At 34.2% G+C, this 19,456-nt stretch overlaps 1 protein-coding gene across 1 annotated transcript; it reads left to right on the top strand.

The window, feature by feature from the left end:
* The first annotated feature begins 3,237 nt into the window (after positions 1 to 3,237).
* Positions 3,238 to 18,539, top strand: LOC138318525 (sphingolipid delta(4)-desaturase DES1-like). The gene is made up of 2 exons (XM_069260965.1): positions 3,238 to 3,980; positions 11,629 to 18,539. The coding sequence occupies exons 1-2, from the start codon at positions 3,264 to 3,266 to the stop codon at positions 11,776 to 11,778; spliced, it is 867 nt and encodes a 288-aa protein (XP_069117066.1). The 5' UTR covers positions 3,238 to 3,263; the 3' UTR covers positions 11,779 to 18,539.
* The last annotated feature ends 917 nt before the right edge of the window (positions 18,540 to 19,456 follow it).

Raw genomic sequence — 19,456 nt, 5'->3', positions numbered from 1 at the left:
TCATCCATCGTCGTCCGCTGTATGCTGTCCGCCATCCGCCGTGCACTATGCGTTAACTTTTCACATTTTGAACTTCTTCTCAAGTTCTACCAGTGTGATGATTTGGCTGAAACTTGCCTGAAATTATCCCGATATTGTCCGTCGTCGTGCTTTGTGCGTAAGACTATTTATACAAAAGCCTACTCCTCCTTCATCCTTGGATGGATTTCATCCATATTTGGTTTGAAAACATCATTTTGGAAGGACAATCATATTTTTTATAAATTAGCCTGGTCCGACCCCTAGGGGCTGAGGGGCCGGGCCCCAAAAGGGCAAATTTTCTTAATTTTAGCTTTAAAATCCTACTCCTCCTTCATCCTTGGATGGATTTCATCCATATTTGGTGTGAAATATTATTTGGGAAGGGCAATCATATTTTATATAAAAGTGAGCCTGGTCCGACCCCTAGGACCAGGCTCATTTTGGGGGCCCACCCCTCAGGGGTGGGTCCCCAAAAGGGTAAATTTTCTTATTTTAGCTTTAAAATCCTACTCCTCCTTCATCCTCAGATGGATTTCATCCATATATAGTGTGAAACATGAATGGGGAAGGACAATTATTTTTTACATATATGAGATAGGTCCGACCCCTAGAGGCTGAGGGTTGGGGCGACAAAAGGGCAAATTTTCTTAATTTAAGCTTTAAAATCCTACTCCTCCTTCTTCCTTGGATGGATTTCATCCATATTTGGTTTGAAACATCATTTTGGAAGGACAATCATATTTTATATAAATGAGCCTGGTCCGACCCCTAGGGGCTGAGGGGTACCGTGGGGTCCCAAAAGGGCAAATTTTCTTAATTTTAGCTTTAAAATCCTACTCCTCCTTCATCCCTGGATGGATTTCATCTATATTTGGTGTGAAACATCATTGGGGAAGGAAAATAATATTTTATATAAATGAGCCTGGTCCGACCCCTAGGGGCTGAGGGGTGGGGCCCCAAAAGGGCTAATTTTCTTAATTTTAGCTGGCCCACGTCCTGTTTTCAGGTTTCGGTCTCCGATCTCAATGAAAATTGGTCTATAGGGGTTTTAAATGTGCCAAACAACATCCAAACATTTTCGTAAAGATTTTGGTATTCCAAGATGGCTGCTGGGCCACTTCCTGTTTTAAGGTTTCAGTCTCCGATCTCAATGAAAATTGGTCTATAGGGGTTTTAATTGATTCAGAAGGGGGAACTATAGGTGAGGACAATAATATTTTATAAAGGACCGAGCTAAGACCCATGGGGATAGTATGGTGGAGGTCAAAAGTGGGAGCTTTGCTGAAATTTGACTTTAAAGTCTGACTCCTCCTTATATTAATCCTTGAATGGGTTACAACCATATATGGATGAACGACTACCAAGTTTGTTCAGCAAATGACATTTACCTATTTCAGAAACTTACATATTCAACTAAGGTGTTCCTTGTATTGTTTATATTAATCGTTAACCAATACTTTATTCTGTGACTTTGTTATTTTGTGCCATGAGTCAGATGACCGTTAAGGCCCATGGGCCTCTTGTTATGTGATAAAATCGTTTCATTGATTTTCTTCTACTCTTAATTCATATAACATATTGTATGTTTATATTACATTGTATAAGGTATACTATGACCCTGTTATTTCTGCTATTGTGATCCAAGAAGTTGAATTAATGATGGCCTTCCCGCTGTATAATTGGAAAACTTCAGTACATGTGTTAATTACAATCATTCCTTGTGATATTTATAATACGGTGGTTTCAGAATACCAAAATAACGTGGGTAAAGTGGGACTAAGTGACGGTAAATTGTACTTCTTTTCATATTGTTTTGTGATCTCAAAACCACTGTATTACACCACTTATCAAAGCTAGCCTCCTGTAAAAACTGGGAAAATATAGGTGGTACCTATATTTGCTGAAAATCACTTGGTATAAATTAAATAGATTTACTTGTGAAATACCTTGATAGTTCCTAATATACATTTATAATGTACATACACTAGAGGTTCCAGTTGCTGGTATTTTATGAGATATATATAAGAAAATGAATAGAGGAAAATGTACAGTTAGTGCCAAGTATCCCATTGGGTATCTATAGTTTCAACAAAGCATTGACTTTTATTACAACTGAAGCTTTCTACTGAAGTAAACCCATATTGTCTTAAGCCTTTGTAGTCTTTGTGTGTCTTCTGCACTGTTTGGTGCTATATAAATATCAACCGATTCTTTAGACTTATTGTATTTTTGCAATTTTCCAAATGGAACATAATGATAAATCAAGGTTGTATTTTGATAGAAATTGAGTTCTAGTGTTAAAATAGTAATTGTCTTCCAGAGTTTTACATGTTTGACTGATATTATATTACATAGCGCGCATTTGTCTAGTACAAATGCGCGCTATGTAATATAATATCAGCTAGCTGGAACATTTAATGACTGGCAGGTTTTGTTCACAAAGTGGTAACCAGAGTCAGCATGATTACCTATAAATTGTAAGTTCAAAAAGGATTTGGAAGTAAGGACTTCCAAATTAGAATTCAATCTTTTTCCACTTGAATTTTCACACGACTTGGTCATTTTCATAATCATGTATACGTGGTGTATGTATACCTGTAATAGATAATTTAGCAATGATTTGTTCTATACTCCTAGTTTACAAGTCTGTTGTAATTTAAATAACCTGTGTCACAGGAGTCAAACATTCTGTTCATACAGCATAAACGTATATAAATAATTCTATTAATAAAGTGGACATTTTTGTATGTTTTAGGCTACTTTCCTCAATTTACAGAATGTCAAACTCCTGTGTATGTATAAGTTAATTAGATAACACCTTTGTCATCTTGTAAGGATTCTAGAAGTATCAGCTGGCAAAGAAAGTTTTTAGTAATCAAACGTAAGACCAAAATTCGAGCTTTTGAGATATTGACTCCATAGTATTATTTAGGTTAACCCATATTGCTTCTGTGACCAAATATTTAAAATAGTGACTGTAACTTAAATGCTTTTAAGTTAAACACTTTCAATGCATATGTCTACAGTAAACCTCGTCCATAGTTAAATCATCCTTTATGGTAAGTTTTCCATTTCCAGTTATCAGCTGATCATCACAGAAATTGAAAGAATGTGTTATTTCTGTCTACCCTTCATAATTAGCTTTCTGTTGTTGTTAGATCTGTTAAGTACATATAAATGCACAAATTGGTGATGGTTTCTTGTTTATCTTTCCAGCCAAATATCCAGAAATTAAGCAGCTTATGGGATGTGACCACAACTTGAAGTACATCGTCCTCGCCATGGTGCTGGCCCAGATCATTTTTGCTATCATGGTTGCAGACGCATCTTGGCCAGTTGTCCTAGTTCTGTGCTATGTTCTTGGGGGCACTATCAACCATTCAATGACTCTAGCGATTCACGAAATAGCCCACAATTTAGCATTCGGCCATTCCAGACCGCTAGCAAACAGAATTCTTGGCATGATTGCAAATTTACCACTTGGTGTTCCAATGTCGGTATCTTTCAAGAAATACCATCTCCAACATCATCGTTTCCAAGGAGATGAGCGAAGAGATGTTGATATACCAACAAAATTTGAAGGACGCTTTTTCTGTAACACTTTCTATAAATTAATTTGGATAATTCTTCAGCCATTTTTCTATACGATTCGTCCTCTCTTTGTTCTTCCTCAGCCACTGTTAACCCTAGAGGCTGTGAACATTGTATTTCAAGCGATCTTTGATTGTTTGATTTATTACTATTTAGGAGGCAAAGCTTTAACATATTTGATCGCTGGAACATTCCTGTCAACAGGACTTCACCCCCTGTCTGGACACTTCATATCGGAACACTATATGTTTATCAAGGGACAGGAGACATATTCTTACTATGGTCCGCTCAACTATCTAGTCTTCAACGTAGGTTACCATAATGAACACCACGACTTTCCCAGCATTCCTGGCTCCCGGCTCCCGATGGTAAGTATCATACTTTAGACATATCATTTGTAAAGCGATAGACTCTTGAAAGCTTGGTTAGTTGTGTTATTCGTTTGTTTGTTTGATTATCCTATTAACAGTCAGGGACATTTAAGGACATGCCAGGTTAAGGTGATGGAGGAAAGCTGGAGTACCCGGAAGAAAAAATCTAGCCTACGGTCAGTAATTGGCAACTGCTCCACATAGGATTCATACTCGCGACATCTTAATCATGTGCCCCCTAGTTGTTACATAGGGATGTAGATCTATACATGAATGTATAATACAATAATGATTATGGATCTTAAATGGATCTAAATTGTTTTTAAAATGTAGCAAATTAGATTCAAAATGCATGTGTTTTGGATGAAGACAAGACTGGAGACACAGGTTTTTTGACAGACATGTTTATTTGAACTGCCAGATTGAAGATGTGACGTCATATCAGTCAGTTGGCTATGAGGTCATAATTACACATATCCAGGACAATAGGAAAGCCCAATATAAAATCATCATTTTCAGACAGTATTTAGTATTAGGTTTTATCTTAAAAGACTTTATTGTGTATTTAGCAAACAATTAGAATAGATGCATATTACCTGCTTTGCAGAAGGTTACAGACAAGGCTAGATATATTACCAATGCATTACATTCCAAGTACATTTGAATTTTCTCATTCATGTAGCCTGATAACATGAAGACTGAAAATCAATATTTCATTATACCTACATGCCCTAATAAGTCTGCTTAACTTATCTATCTGTCTGGTTTTAACCGGCTCTAAGTCACAGATTATTCATCACAAAGCTACATCAATAAATAGCTGATTCTCTAGGCAAGATCTTTTAAAATATCATATAGTAAAATAATGAACAGAAAATATCATATAGTAAAATAATGAACAGCCAGACGAAATCCATCACACAAGTGTCATACATTTAGTGTACTTTTTAACGTAAAGATCCTTATTAACTTAGTCCTGTATCCCTGCCATTATGAAAACTTGTTCTACTGGCATTGAATTTGATAAGTCAGAAATGGTCAGTACTTTCATAAACTGATTTTGATTATAACAACAAATGTATCAAATAGATGTATCTAACAATATTTCTTCCAAAAACCAGTGAAATTTACCATGGGTACTCACTCTTAAGCAGTTCATTATGTGTGTCAATCTGGGTTTTGTAAAATCCATGGTAGAGACTTAGAGTTAGTGAGATTTTATAGAATATATTCTCCAGAAGAGCATATTTATAGAGGAAAAATATACTGAACACTTGTTTTGCATTGTACTATACATGTATAATATGCTGTATGCTAAGATTTTTTTAACAAACATATTTTTGAATTTCGTCATTAAAGCTCTTCAAAGGTATTAGAAACTTCAGTGCAAAGTAATTCAAATATACCAGGTGACATGATCTATGCGGTGCAGTGTATTAGAAAAAAGGGTTGTTACTAAAGTAAAATATGCAAGTTACGTATAAGATAATGTGTCATGAATACCAACCTGCAGAATATCACGTTCAAACTGATCTCAATACCTTATCTAGCTTACCCTGGAAGTGTAGCTATTACTTTTATATATTTGGTCGAGGTTTAGGTATCATTACATAAAACACTGTTTAAAGGTCATATCAGAACTTTATGAGAACTTCACTCTACTTTCATCAGTAATGTAAACATGCAATCTGCATAATTACATTTTTGGTCCATTTGATGTCTGGGTAGTTATGAACTGAAATTTATTTTATGGTTAGTAATCTTACTAGTGGGACAGAATCTATAAAGGGTTTAATTGTACTGTAATCAATACTCTAGCCTAGGCCTACTCCTATAAAATGAGAGCCCACTGGTCAGCCACTATCTTATGTTATCAGGGGCGTAGGAAGGGGGAGGGGTGGCAGGGGGGGCGAACATGTCATTTCCCCCCCCCCCCATTTTTGCCAACTAAAATATTCTAAAAATGCATATTTGAAAGCAAAAAGGGTCCTCCTGAACATTTTTCGTACCTCATTCTAAAAAAATTTCCGCTGCGCGGCGCATTTCCTCAAACATTCATGCACATAATGTTCAAAACCTTTAATAGTAAAAATTCAATACACGTGAACTAGACTAAAAATGTCCATCAAGGGATTCTATGTACTATTTCAAAAAATGAATCTTAAATGATTACTTTGTTTATATATCTTAGCAAGACTATTAATTTTAGTTACACAACAATGTGCCGATGGTGTGAAGCCGGCATGTTCAGATCAAGCAGAGTTGCATAATGATATGACGACACAATTATCACTTCTTAATGCAGGTTACTTTAAATCGAAAAAAATACCATGGTAAGAACGCTTTAAAAGCATTAAAATGCATTGTAAAACTCACCTTAGCCATTCTAAATCGTAATATATTTTCCCGATTGAGACCCCCGAACCCCTAAAACACCAAAATCTCGCGCTTCCGGGCGCTCGCAAAATCATCAAATTACATTTTAAAACTCATCTCAGCCATTCTACATGCAAATCGTAATATTTTCCCCATGGGTGACCCCCCAGACCCCAAAATCTCGCACCTTCAGCGCTCACACGCTAATTTGGTGACCCCACTGTCTATAAATGTGAACAAGGATTATATTTAATGATATATGAAAAAAGTATGTAATGTTGTGTTTTGAATTAATCTCCTCCTGTAGATGGGGGGGGGGTGTTACAAAATATTGAGGACCTTTGCCCCCCCATTACGTTTCATCTTCCAACGCCACTGGTTATTTACTGACTGTGGCACAACACAATGTTTCGAAGTGTCTCATTTTGCTATACTTTGAGTAGCCCCTTAGCCATGAAATGGAATAGGGGGGGGGATGCCCCTGTCATCATGGAGAGAGCCTAGTGTGTATGTATTATTCATTCCTGCTTGTCCCTTGGCCTTGTCCATATAATGTCTTGTCTCTTGTGTCATTTCACAAGTTAATACACAGTCTTGTTTAGTGCCAATTTGATGATAACAAATCATACTTGGCTTAATTAACATCCTTATTCAGTTATAAATGAGTTTTCGCCGAGTGAAATGTTCGAAAAATGCACATTTGAAAGAAAAAAGGGTCCTCATGCACATTGTTGTACTTAATTTTAGAAAATTTTCCACTGCGCAGCGCGTTTTCTAAAATATTCAAGCACGTGATGTTCAAACCTTTAATAATGAAAATTCAATACACACGAACTAGACTGTCTGACTAAAAATGTCCATTAAGGAATTATACTATTTAAAAAAAAATGCTTCTTAAAAGATTGATTTGCTTATATGTCTTCAATTCATTATTACTTTGAGTTACACAACAATGTGCCAGTGGTGTGAATCCGATATGTTCAGATCGAGCAGGGTTGCATAATGATATGACGAACTCACAATTATCATTTCTAAATGCAGGTAACTTTAAATCGAAAAATTACCTTAAAAATTGCTTTAAAATCAGCAAAATACATTGTAAAACTCATCTCAGCCATTCCAAATCGTAATATTTTTTATCAGGAAAACCCCCGGACCCACCAAACAATAAAATCCTGCGCCTTCGGCCCTCGCAAATTCAACAAAATGCGTCGTAAAACTCATCTCTGCCATTCTAAATCATAATTTTTTTTCCCCAGGGCAGACCCCTGGACCCCCCGAGCACCAAAATCCTGCGCCTTCCGTACTCACAAATTCATCAAATACACCATAAAACTCATCTCAGCCATTCTAAATCTTAATTTTTCTCCAGGGGGGAGACCCCCGGACCCCCCCCAAACACCAAAATCCCGCGCCTTCGGCCATCGCAAATTCAACAAAATGCGCCGTAAAACTCATCTCTGCCATTCTAAATCGTAATTTTTCTGCAGGGGGAGACCCCCGGACCCCCCAAACACCAAAATCTCGCGCCTTCGGCGCACGCAAAATCCTCAAATTCCATTGTAAAACTCATCTCAATGTACAAGGATTATATTTAATGATATATGAAAAAAATATATCAATTACCTCCTGTGGGAACAGGGCGCCAAGGGAGGGGGGGTGTGTTGGGTGTTGTTACGAAATATTGAGAACCTTTGCCCCCCCATTACTTTTCATCTTCCGACGCCACTGGTCTGTATTAACAGTGTTCAGATGTATATTAAAAGTATAAGAAATAGGATTTAGAAGTCACCAATTGCTTAGCAGTAAATGCTGCGTTGCAAACTAACATATTACTCTAACTGCTTTTGTTATTTTAAATTCATGTATGTAAGGGGGATAACTGGCCCTTACATCTTGTATCTATTCATAATATGCCACAGAGAAGCTGGGTGGGAGGGCATATAATTCTGACAACATTATATATTTGAATTGATAGAATCAAGATGTGCAGTGCTGATTACTCCAAGTACATTTTAATACTATTTAATTTTCATGATCAGAAGAGTATTAACTCTTGTTACATAACCATATGGATAATTTGATCGAAAGTATAGAGAGTAGAGAGGTTGCCCATACGGTCTAATGGGATGTTGGTAAGTCTTCTGTGAATGAAGTAAGGATAACGATCTGTATTTAATGAGTTTTGGTGCCAGACAGATTAATTTCACAATAGCCTGTCAGCTGCGAGTCTGCCAGTACCGTAGTGCCATTATATTAGGAAATGTTTAGGCATAATTTTTAATATACATTTAAGCACATAGGAAATCAATGCATGAGAAGACTTGCAGCTTTGTGATTTCAAGGTTTCAAATTGATAGTATGTCCTTGATAAGGACAAGGTCCTAGTTCAGTTTGAGTAAAGGAAGGTTGATTGTGATTTTATAGAATGGCCTCACAAGAGGATTGTTTGGCTCAATGTAAATGTGCTAAAACATGCTGCTCATTGATAACTGACAATAAAGCAAACTCTTTTCAAAGAAATGTTTTAAATAATGTCTCTTGTAACAAAAGCACTATTATGTAATACTGTTCCGGTAATCTTTTTTTCTTCTCATGCACCTGACACCTTACTTTAAAATCATGCATAGAATTTTAACTGAAAAAGATATGCATTGTAAAATTTAAAAATAAAAATAAAAAAAAAAAAAAATGGGGGGGAGGGGGGTCATTTAAAATGACGCACTTGTGGTTTTCCCACACTTCAGGTTTTTAATTAAAGACATTTATAGTTTGATTTCCCAGACATGTATTTATGGTAAACAATACAGAGGTGGCCACCTAACTATTTACTTATAGTTACTACAACAGGCTCCCAAACCACAGAGACATTTAATTGCATTCTGAATGTTGTCTTGTATGGTTATCAGCTCAAAACCCAGAAGAGACACTTGTCAGGCACTGACCGCAGGTGGGTAGTTTATCACCTGACACTCTGGCTTTCCTCCATCTCAAAGACCATGTTTGTCCTCAAATGACTGTGGCCATTATAAAACATTTGCCAAAATACACCAAACCAAACTCTAGAAAAAAACAAACGTGTCTAAAGCAGACATACATATAGGTACAGTCTTATACATAGATTACCCGGTAGGTACTTATATATCTATTGATTATCCTGGGATCAATTTTCACACTGGGTGTACGTGTGCTGTGTATTTCCTTTATATTCTAGACTTGTCACAGCCTTTGATAAAAAATAATTTATCGGTCGCTAGTGCTGTTATCCACAAGTGTGTTCAAATCAATGTTGCGATATAGATTTTCTGTTGAAATTAAGTTTAGATAAATGTGTTTTGCTTATCATTACTGATTGATAATTCTGAAGTTTGAAGATCAGAATCAGATACCATACCTAGGTAGTGAGTGAGGTTTCAAGTAAGTAAGAAAGTTAGCAAGTGTGTAGAAAAAAATCCAGAAAGTTACAAATAAAAAGTCGTGGATATTTTTATTAAAAGAAACAGTTCCATTAATATCACCAGGTAAATGTTAATTCAGACATATTTCACAATGCTTAAGGATGTACTCCTCTGAGAAGTCAAAATTTTCTTGTATTAAACTTTTTTTCTCATATAGATTTTTGAAAATAGGAGTTCATGCCATAAAAGAAAATAGAAGAAAAAACATATGTCCGTGTGCTCTTTTTTGAGCTATTGTCATCCAAAGATACCTAATTGACAAAATATTAGATTTTATGGGAATTTTGCCGTTTTGACCATATACACAATAGATTAAAGCCATAATTTCCGAATGAGGTGTTTGATATGTATAGATGTTTGTAGAATTTATTTTCTAGTAGTCTTCTTTAAAAATATACCAGTTTTGATCAATAAGACTTACATTTTTTCTCAGAATAACAACATATGCTACCCCTACCCCTTAATTTTGAGCTTCAAAATGCACCATTTTCAGCAATTTTTGCCAAATTTAGCCCTTTATAGAAAAAGTTCTGGTATTAAACTTTTGTTAATATTTTGCATATCAACAGGGAAAGGGTTGTTCTTTCCAAATCAGGCAGAAAAATGGGGGGTCCGTGTGCTTACTTTTTTGCCCCAATTGAATATTTGTTATTTTTCAGTATTTTCGAGTAAAAAATAATTGTGCTCAAATTACCATTAAATGTAAAAATAAAGAGACAAAAGTGTATCATATCACACATTAATGCTCAATATTTTAATTACCACGAACCCAGTAAAGATTTACAGCAAAAATTACCTCGATACAGCTAAAAATACTGGCGCAGTGATGATTTAAGTAAAAACAATTTCAGTAAAAAATGGTAAAACTGTGGCTCTACTCAAAGCGAAAAAAGACACAATTTCAAAATGGCCGCCAAATGGGCCATTTCTTAAAATCCCCATATAAAAAAATCTACTAAAGCTAGAAATGTAATTTTTTGACAAAATTTGCAACTGGTATCTTCCTACAGATATTGATAGATTTTATTTGAAAATCTCATAACTTCTTTGATCTTTGTCGAAACGAGACTTCAACGGGACTGAAACCTCAGAAGAATACAACCTTAAGCTTTGTCATATTTTATGAAATCTAATTTGTTTTTTGTGTGTGTTTTCTTGTTTGGTAAGGTTTTTTTGTGTGTGTGTTTTTTTATACACATAGAGTAGAGACTTTGAGAAAAATGAGTTATCCTAAGCATGGATTAGTTAAATGATCGTTATTCCATAATCCCAGTCTAAATTTATATGATCGTTATTCTATAATCTACGTCTAAATTTATACTATTATAATATTATATGAGGGCTTGGATCAAATATATACTAGTATATCACTGGTTCAGACAGGTCTGACATTTTCACAAGTTTTCTGCCTATAGTGCAAAAGAGTTACTCAATGAGCAATTTGCCAAAATGTGTCTGTATATTAATTTAAGGACTCAAGCCAAATCAGTTGAAAAATCAATCTGAAAGATATCTAGAGAGGCGATGAGTACCACAAGGGTCATTATTCTTCTTGATAGGCATATAATAGCCAGTTTAAGGAATATTACTGTAGTTAAGTGACCACAGTGACCTAACTGTAAAGTCTCCAGTTACTATTGTGACGTATTGTCGTCCATTCATGGCCTATACCTGGGATGATCTTAAATGACTGTTGCAGAGCTAATCACAGGCAAATATTGTTACTTCATATTGTTAATGTGAATAATTAATTCTGTGGTCATTGTTTCTATTGCATTGTTTTTAAAGTTGAACTGTTTTTGTATTTATAGGTTAAAAAGATCGCTCCTGAATATTACGACAACTTGCCATGTCATCACTCCTGGGTCAAGGTCATCTATGATTTCATTACTGACCCCGAGATCGGTCCTTTATCACGAATTCGAAGGAAGATCAGAGATGAAGATGGAAAGAAAGAATGAAGCAAAGTGAAGTACACGAGAATGTGGAAAAAAGAAAAAACCTAGAAAATATATGACAATGTACTTGTTTCAAAAGGAAACAATATACTACTGTGTTCTGTTTCAACTTATGAACATTTTTCATTTTATAGTGAATAATAGTAAAAGAATCTTCATAAAATCTAGCTTTCTGAAAGGCCAAAGTTTGATTTGAGGCATTGGTCAGTATGTTATGGTTTTACTATAAAGGCCAAAGTTTGATTTGAGACATTGGTCTGTATGTAATGGTTTTACTATAAAGGCCAAAGTTTGATTGGAGACATTGGTCTGTATGTAATGGTTTTGCTATAAAAGCCAAAGTTTGATTTGAGACATTGGTCAGTATGTAATGGTTTTACTATAAAGGCCAAAGTTTGATTGGAGACATTGGTCTGTATGTAATGGTTTTGCTATAAAGGCCAAAGTTTGATTTGAGACATTGGTCTGTATAAAATGGTTTTGCTATAAAGGCCAAAGTTTGATTTCAGACATTGGTCAGTATAAAATGGTTTTACTATTAAGGCCAAAGTTTGATTTGAGACATTGGTCTGTATAAAATGGTTTTACTATTAAGGCCAAAGTTTGATTTGAGACATTGGTCTGTATAAAATGGTTTTACTATAAAGGCCAAAGTGTGATTGGAGACATTGGTCTGTATGTAATGGTTTTGCTATAAAGGCCAAAGTTTGATTTGAGACATTGGTCTGTATAAAATGGTTTTGCTATAAAGGCCAAAGTTTGATTTCAGACATTGGTCTGTATAAAATGGTTTTACTATAAAGGCCAAAGTTTGATTTGAGACATTGGTCTGTATAAAATGGTTTTACTATAAAGGCCAAAGTTTGATTTGAGACATTGGTCTGTATAAAATGGTTTTACTATAAATGCCAAAGTTTGATTGGAGACATTGGTCTGTATGAAATAGTTTAAGTATAAAAAGTGGTCTTTGGTGGCATTAGCTATCATTTACAATAACAAGGTGGCATTAGACTGGCTTTTCTGATTTGTACGAGAAATTATCGGAGACAGGTTTTGATGCAAATGTGGCCTTGGCATATTTTCTGGAGATACAGATTTGGACATGAGACAAGTACAACTGGTATACAAAGGCTCAATGGGGCTTAAAAAACTTTTATTGTAATTAGGTGATTAATTTCTCTTTGTTTTGGTCATAATGAATTAACAATGTGATAAAAGATTTGACAGAATTTGCATTTTATGCGGGAAATATATACTAAACAATTTTTTTTAGGTGCATTATATCATGCAGGTTTTTCTATTGATATGTAAATGAGTGAAATTGAAAAGTGATTTAGTTGGTAAACAGTGGGTGATGTCTCTAGATTCCTTCATGCTTTAACTCTTTCACTCCTGAAATTTCGTTATGAATTGGTCTGGCCTTTGATTTAGAAGAGCCTAAGTATGTTTGCAGGGGTTAATTAATTAAAGTTAGGATTATCATTGTTAACTGTGTTGTGATTTATGTGTTGAGATTATTGGTGATTTCCTAAATAGCTTAGTGGCACCTGAAGGGAAACACATCATACAATGTAAGTAATTATTGACTACTGTATTCATGTATAATTTACAGTGTTGTTTTATTGAATTCATAAAAAAAAAAATCATAATTTCGAACAAATTTGTATCATGATTCAACTCTGACAAAGCCTATCAATAAATCATCAAGCTATAGCACATTTGAACCCATGTTCCCAGTGTGTTAATCCCTGCTTAACCTTCTCGGGCCTTACACTTACTTATTAGGTCAACTGAGACGAAGTCTCAAGTGACCTATTCTAATCGCCTTTTGTCCGTCGTCGTGCGTCATATGTCCGTAAACAATTTACATTTTCGACTTCTTCTCAAAAACCGCCAAGCAAATTCAATGAAATTTTGCACAAACCTTCTAATGCTAAGGCCAATCAAAATTGTGAATTATATGGTCCCCACCCCCCTGGGGGCTGTGGGAGGGGCCCAAAGGGGTAAAATTGACTATAATTTCAAAAATCTTCTTCTCCACTTACAGATGTGATGGAATCAAATAGAAAGGTCTAAAGGTCCTTTACAAAAATTGTGAATAATATGACCCTGGGGTCTCAGGTTTCCCCTTGGGGAGGGGGTTAAGTTTACTATAGTTTATATAGGGAAAACACATTTTTGAGTATTATTTGGTCATTTGTAAAAGGAAATGATTCAAATGATGTCAGAATTATCCCTATGAAATGGCCATTGAATCCTATTAACAAATTTTCCATGACTGACTCCCAGGGGCCTTAGGGGTGGGGCCAAAAGGGGTCAAAAAAGCTAAAACTTCAAAAATCTTCTTCTGAAATTCTGGAACTGGTAGAATTAAATACTCTTCTTAGATAGAAAGGTCTTAAGGACCTTTACAAAATTTGTGAATTATATGACCCTGGGGTCTCATGTTTCCCCCTGGGGAGGGGGTCAAGTTTACTATAATTTATACAGGAAAAACACATTTAGGAACATTATTTGCTTATTTTTCATAGGAAATTAGTCAAACTGGGTTAGAATTATTAGCCTGAGATAGCATTTTATTGTCATATCCATATTGGTCCTGGCGGACCCCCAGGGGCCTTAGGGGCGGGGCCAAAAAGGGTCAAATAGGCTAAAACTTCAAAAATCTTCTGAATTCACAGATTTGATGGAACCAAATACTCTTCGTAGATTGGAAGGTCTTAAAGCCCATTATAAAAATTGTGAATTTCTTCTCCCTGGGATCTCAGATTTTCCCCTGGGGAGGGGGTCAAATTTACTATAGTCTATATAGGAAAAAACACATTTATGAACATTATTTGCTTAGTTTTAATAGAAAATGACTCAAACTGGGTTAGAATTCTTAGCCTGAAATAGCATTTTAACACCATATCTATATTGGTCCTGGCTGACTCCATGGGACCAGAGAGGCGGGGCTAAAATGGGTCAAAATGGCTAAAATTTCAAAAATCTTCTTCTGAATTCACAGGTTTGATGGAACCAAATAATTTCCATAGATTAAAAAGTGAAATTTATAAATTCACTGACACTGACTGACTTCTAGTTTAGTTTTATTGTTTAACATTAGCAAAGCAAATTGGAATTTTAAGCATAAGGTTTGGTAACATAACACACTAACTATCAAAAACGAAGTTGGTTTTAATTTGTAAATAATTTTTATAGATTTGAACCAACTTTGCAATGCAGCAGTCAGGTGACCGTCAAGGCCTCTTGGGCTTCTTGTTTTTTGGGTTTTTTTTTATTATGAGCAATTGTGTTATTGATATACTTATTTGAGCTCTGAAGCCATTTTTTATGTAATTATAATAAAGATTATTATTAAACATAAATGAAACAAGAGTTAAAACCTATTTCTATGTATTACTTGTGTGAAGATAATGTGTCATTTTACCTGTATTAAGCATACTCTTTTTATCAAAATTAAAAAAGAGTAGCTCCATTAACTAAAATAAGGGGAGGTAATCTAGTATCTGAATTCATCAAAACGGGTATGTATGATACCACTTATATCAAAAGAAGACCAAGATTCTATATGTTAATTTATCCGTTCCTTCATAGGGTTAAAATGTTCACTATGGAATAAGATGTTGAATGAGTCCCTTCATCCATTAGTCTTAATTTGCCTCATTAATATTATTGTCAATTAGGGTATGTCTTAAAAATGTGTGTACCATATGGTTAAAAAAAAGACACGATTTTAATATAATGGCAGTACATTTGATGATAGTGTTATGAGAACAAAGTGCCACTTGTTAATTACTGATTGTAATTGGTAATCAGATTGTGATTTGTTAATTGTTAATGATGTTTTTGAGTTTTAATTATTAAGTCAAGAAAAAGGTCAGTTTCATCTCTATTATGATAAATGTTTTTCACTTGTGGACATTTTGTCATGATTGCCTGAATACTAACTTTAAACTATAGAACTATGTTCAAACATCTTTTAAAAGTATAGTCAATTGTCTTTGGCTTTGAGTATTTTTAAATACAGATTTTTTATGGACCTTTAAATTCTTATATGTCTATTTGTTTATGTTCCAAGTTCATTTGTTTCATTGCAACGAAAAGTTGATTTTTCTTTTTCAGTAGAAATTTCTTAAAAAGATCCTCAGTTCCTCTGAATGAACAATTAGCTTACTGGTGCTTACCTAACATTCGAATGTATGGTTTATAAAGACAATTTTTGTGTCGCCTGCAACGCAAGGGCGACACTTAGGTACACTCACACTATGTCGGCGTCGGCAGCCGTGAAACGTTTTCCGTACGATAACTTAAGTATTTATTGTCCGATTTCAACCAAATTTGGTATATTGCTTTATATTAATGAGATCTCAGATGAGTTTAATAATGGTCGAAATCTGTGAATATTTGCAATAGTTACGGGACTTTAAAATCGTCAAAACTGATAAATTCATGGTTTCCACTTGATATTTTTCTACAGTTACAAAAATTACTTACTTTACATCATTACCACCATTGAAAAGTTTGCGCTTCTAATTTTATTTCACGTTAAAAATATTATAAATATTAATATTAAAAAATTATTGATTGCATCCCGAAAAAATTCTGTGGTACTATATCCTATTTGGAATGAAGTAATGATTGTGCATGCACCAAAGACATAATACATTAGTTTATATTATTTTATATGTTAATTAGACATATATATACACGATTAAACACCAATTATTGTTCAAATGATGAATATCATTTATGCTCTGTTGGCGATGGAGCATTTTTAAATATTTATTGTCCAATTTGAAAGAAAGTTTATCAATGAAATCTTGGATGAATTCTGTTCGATAACTTTCGTATTAATGTCTATTTTCAACCAAATTTGGGATATAGCTTTATATTTATGAGAGCTCAGAGTGGTTTGATACTGGTCAAAATCCATCAATATTTGCAAGAGTGACAGGACTTGATAACTAATTATTTACAATATTTTCAACTCTAGTTAATTATTCTTTGTGATGCTATGCAGGCGACACATCCACTTTCGTGGAATTCTTGCTTTGAACCTTTGCTTTTAAATGTGGTTATGTTTAATATTCATGTAATTAGATACATTTTTATTGTTGTTGCTTCGTTCTTCTGCATTTGTTAGATGCTTCTTCTCATTTTAACCATGAAAAGATACTTTGATATATTTAAATGTAAAAAATGTTGTCAAGGAATTGAGAGATACTTACATGTACAGGTAACAACAAAGTAAACATGCCACTGAGTTGTGACTTTAGTGAGAGCTACCAGGTATTTGAACCTTTAGATTGCAGTTCAAAACCCTGCTGTTGCAAGTAGGAATTAACTTGTATAATTGTATAATGTCTGGGTTTTTTTTTGCTTTAAGTAAAGCACATTAACCAGCCTTAAGAAAAACGAAAATTGAGTTTTGAAGCTAAATTTCTCGAGTAAAATAACCAAATGAAGGATTTATAGCATACTATTCAGTTGTATCAAGTTTTATACACGTATTTGTTTTGAAGTTCTCCAGGATAAAAGCATGTTTCTTTTCTTAGCTTTATCATACTTTGTACAGCCTTGGTTATTTTGAGTTTTCTCGTGTTTGGTAGAAGCTGATGGTTACTTCACAGCACTAGCATGGCCTGCTGAATGTCTTTTTCTAAGGCCACAATATCTCGGACTAGTCAAGTTTTGTTGAATTATGGAAGAATCATATGAATGTAAGCTTTGATTTAAATATAAAAGGATTTTAGATATTTCTATGATCTTTGAAATTGAATAGTTTTAGTTCAAATACATTTTCAATTTTTCATGTTGGGAAATGACAGTTCATGCTATTTTCTTTAAGTAGTTTAGTGCCACACACTTGCCTTCATATTAGCAAAATGTTTTATATAAATCAAGAATTGTATTTTTTATAGTTAATATTGTCCAAAGATGGCAAAACTGCTTGTTGTATTATAGATTGATTGAAAACTGTTGCTACATCAAAATGTATTTGATATTGCTGTTCTTACAAAATTCATTCTCTGTATAGTCAAAGGGAGATAATTTGAAAAAAGTTTATTGAATTTTGCATAACAATACAGTGACAAAACACTATAAAACACAAATTTTAGAGCTGTTTTTAGGGGTTTCATTCAGATAGATTGTTATGTTGTTTTTAGGTAGTGAATTTGAATTTCAAAATCTAGTAAATCTTGCCATTATAAGTGAATCAAATGTGATAATTATTCCAGTGAGTAAGTCAACTATAACTGTAATGAAATTGTTTCTTGTTTTACAAACTTGTATTTATCGCCTGTTAGTTAAAACATACTGCTTTTTTAAATCCTGCTTTTAAATTAGTATTTAGTTTGAACTGTGTTTTATTTTGTCTACCTTTTTATCTGATGGATGTCTGGGTCAGAAAGCAGTATCAGTAACCAGTGAAAAAATCGAAAAGCAGCTAAAATAGGAATTGGTTTTACCATTGGGCTACAACTCATCCTATTGACAGTTGAAAGAGTCAAAATCATGTTTTGTTATTCATCTTCAAAGGTCATCAACATTTGTGGACAGTATGCTTCAGAATTTTGACTTATGACCTAAATGTTTTGCATTTGAACTGATCTGACCTAGTTTTATATTACAGCTGTACTATTTGTACTAACGCCTGTAGAAAGTTTGGTTTGTTTACAACTCTTTGGATGAATAATTGATGTTTCATTAAGATGATGTTCATACTTATTATTTACAATAAAAACGATTTTTATACATTTTATTATGGTTCAGTTTTTATTTTCATTTTGTGAAATGGGCAGGAGTGTACTTTTGATCATTATATACCTCTGATGACTCCGTATGCATGGTAACACATGTGGTTTTGTAAAAAGAGACTTCAAACCAAACACACAAAGAAATGAAACCAAGGCAAATAATTCTAATAGATCAGAATGGTGTAAGTTGGCTGTGGTGTAGACTGGCAACCAGACCCAAAGTTCTTGATCAGACCTTCTCAGAAGCATTCTAACTCTAGATTATCTCCCCTGAGTTTGAAATTTATATCATTTTGGATCATGTTGTACAGATAAAAAATATCAAAGCCATTTTTTGTTATGTTTTAAATATTCTAGAGAGTTGTAGCCAGTTTAGAGGTGGTAGTTCATTGGTTAAGGTCAGCAATGTTCTCATTTCCAAAGAATGGCTTCATACTTTAAACAGGAAAAACGCTGCCTAGACATTTTCCCCACATCTGTCTTATATAATGTTTCTCATTCTGTTCCGTCATGGTGCCAATATAAAGGCAATGGCTGTAATGTAAATGAATATCAAGTTTTCATTATTGGTAACTCTTTCTTGTCACAATTGTATAATTCAAAACTTTCTGATAAATCAATAATTCTAGCTCCAGGATAATATTTTGACCTATTACACATGAAAAAGATTTCCTTGAAATAATGATGGGTACCAGATTAAGAGAAAAAGGTTCAGATTGATTCCAAGTGGCTAGTCTCACGACAAGAATGAGGGGCAGACAGATGAACAGTGGCAAAAAGATAGGTCAGGAAATAAAGTATAAATACAGCTGTAAAGGTTTTTTCGAATGACGTTGACAGAGCCATGGTAACATTTCAAAAGATTCAAGAATTAGAGTTAAGAGTAATTGAAGATATAAAACAAATCTCATCACATGGAA

The sequence above is a fragment of the Argopecten irradians genome, chromosome 3 (genome assembly GCF_041381155.1).
Source record: "Argopecten irradians isolate NY chromosome 3, Ai_NY, whole genome shotgun sequence".
Lineage (NCBI taxonomy): Eukaryota > Metazoa > Mollusca > Bivalvia > Pectinida > Pectinidae > Argopecten > Argopecten irradians.
Note: the sequence above shows the minus strand (reverse complement) of the source record. Positions and strands in the feature narration are given on the sequence as shown.

Coding starts and splice junctions, on each gene's coding strand:
- LOC138318525 (XM_069260965.1), top strand. CDS start 3,264: ATGGGATGTGACCACAACTTGAAGTACATCGTCCTCGCCATGGTGCTG. Junction 3,981..11,628: donor CTGGCTCCCGGCTCCCGATG/GTAAGTATCATA, acceptor TTGTATTTATAG/GTTAAAAAGATCGCTCCTGA.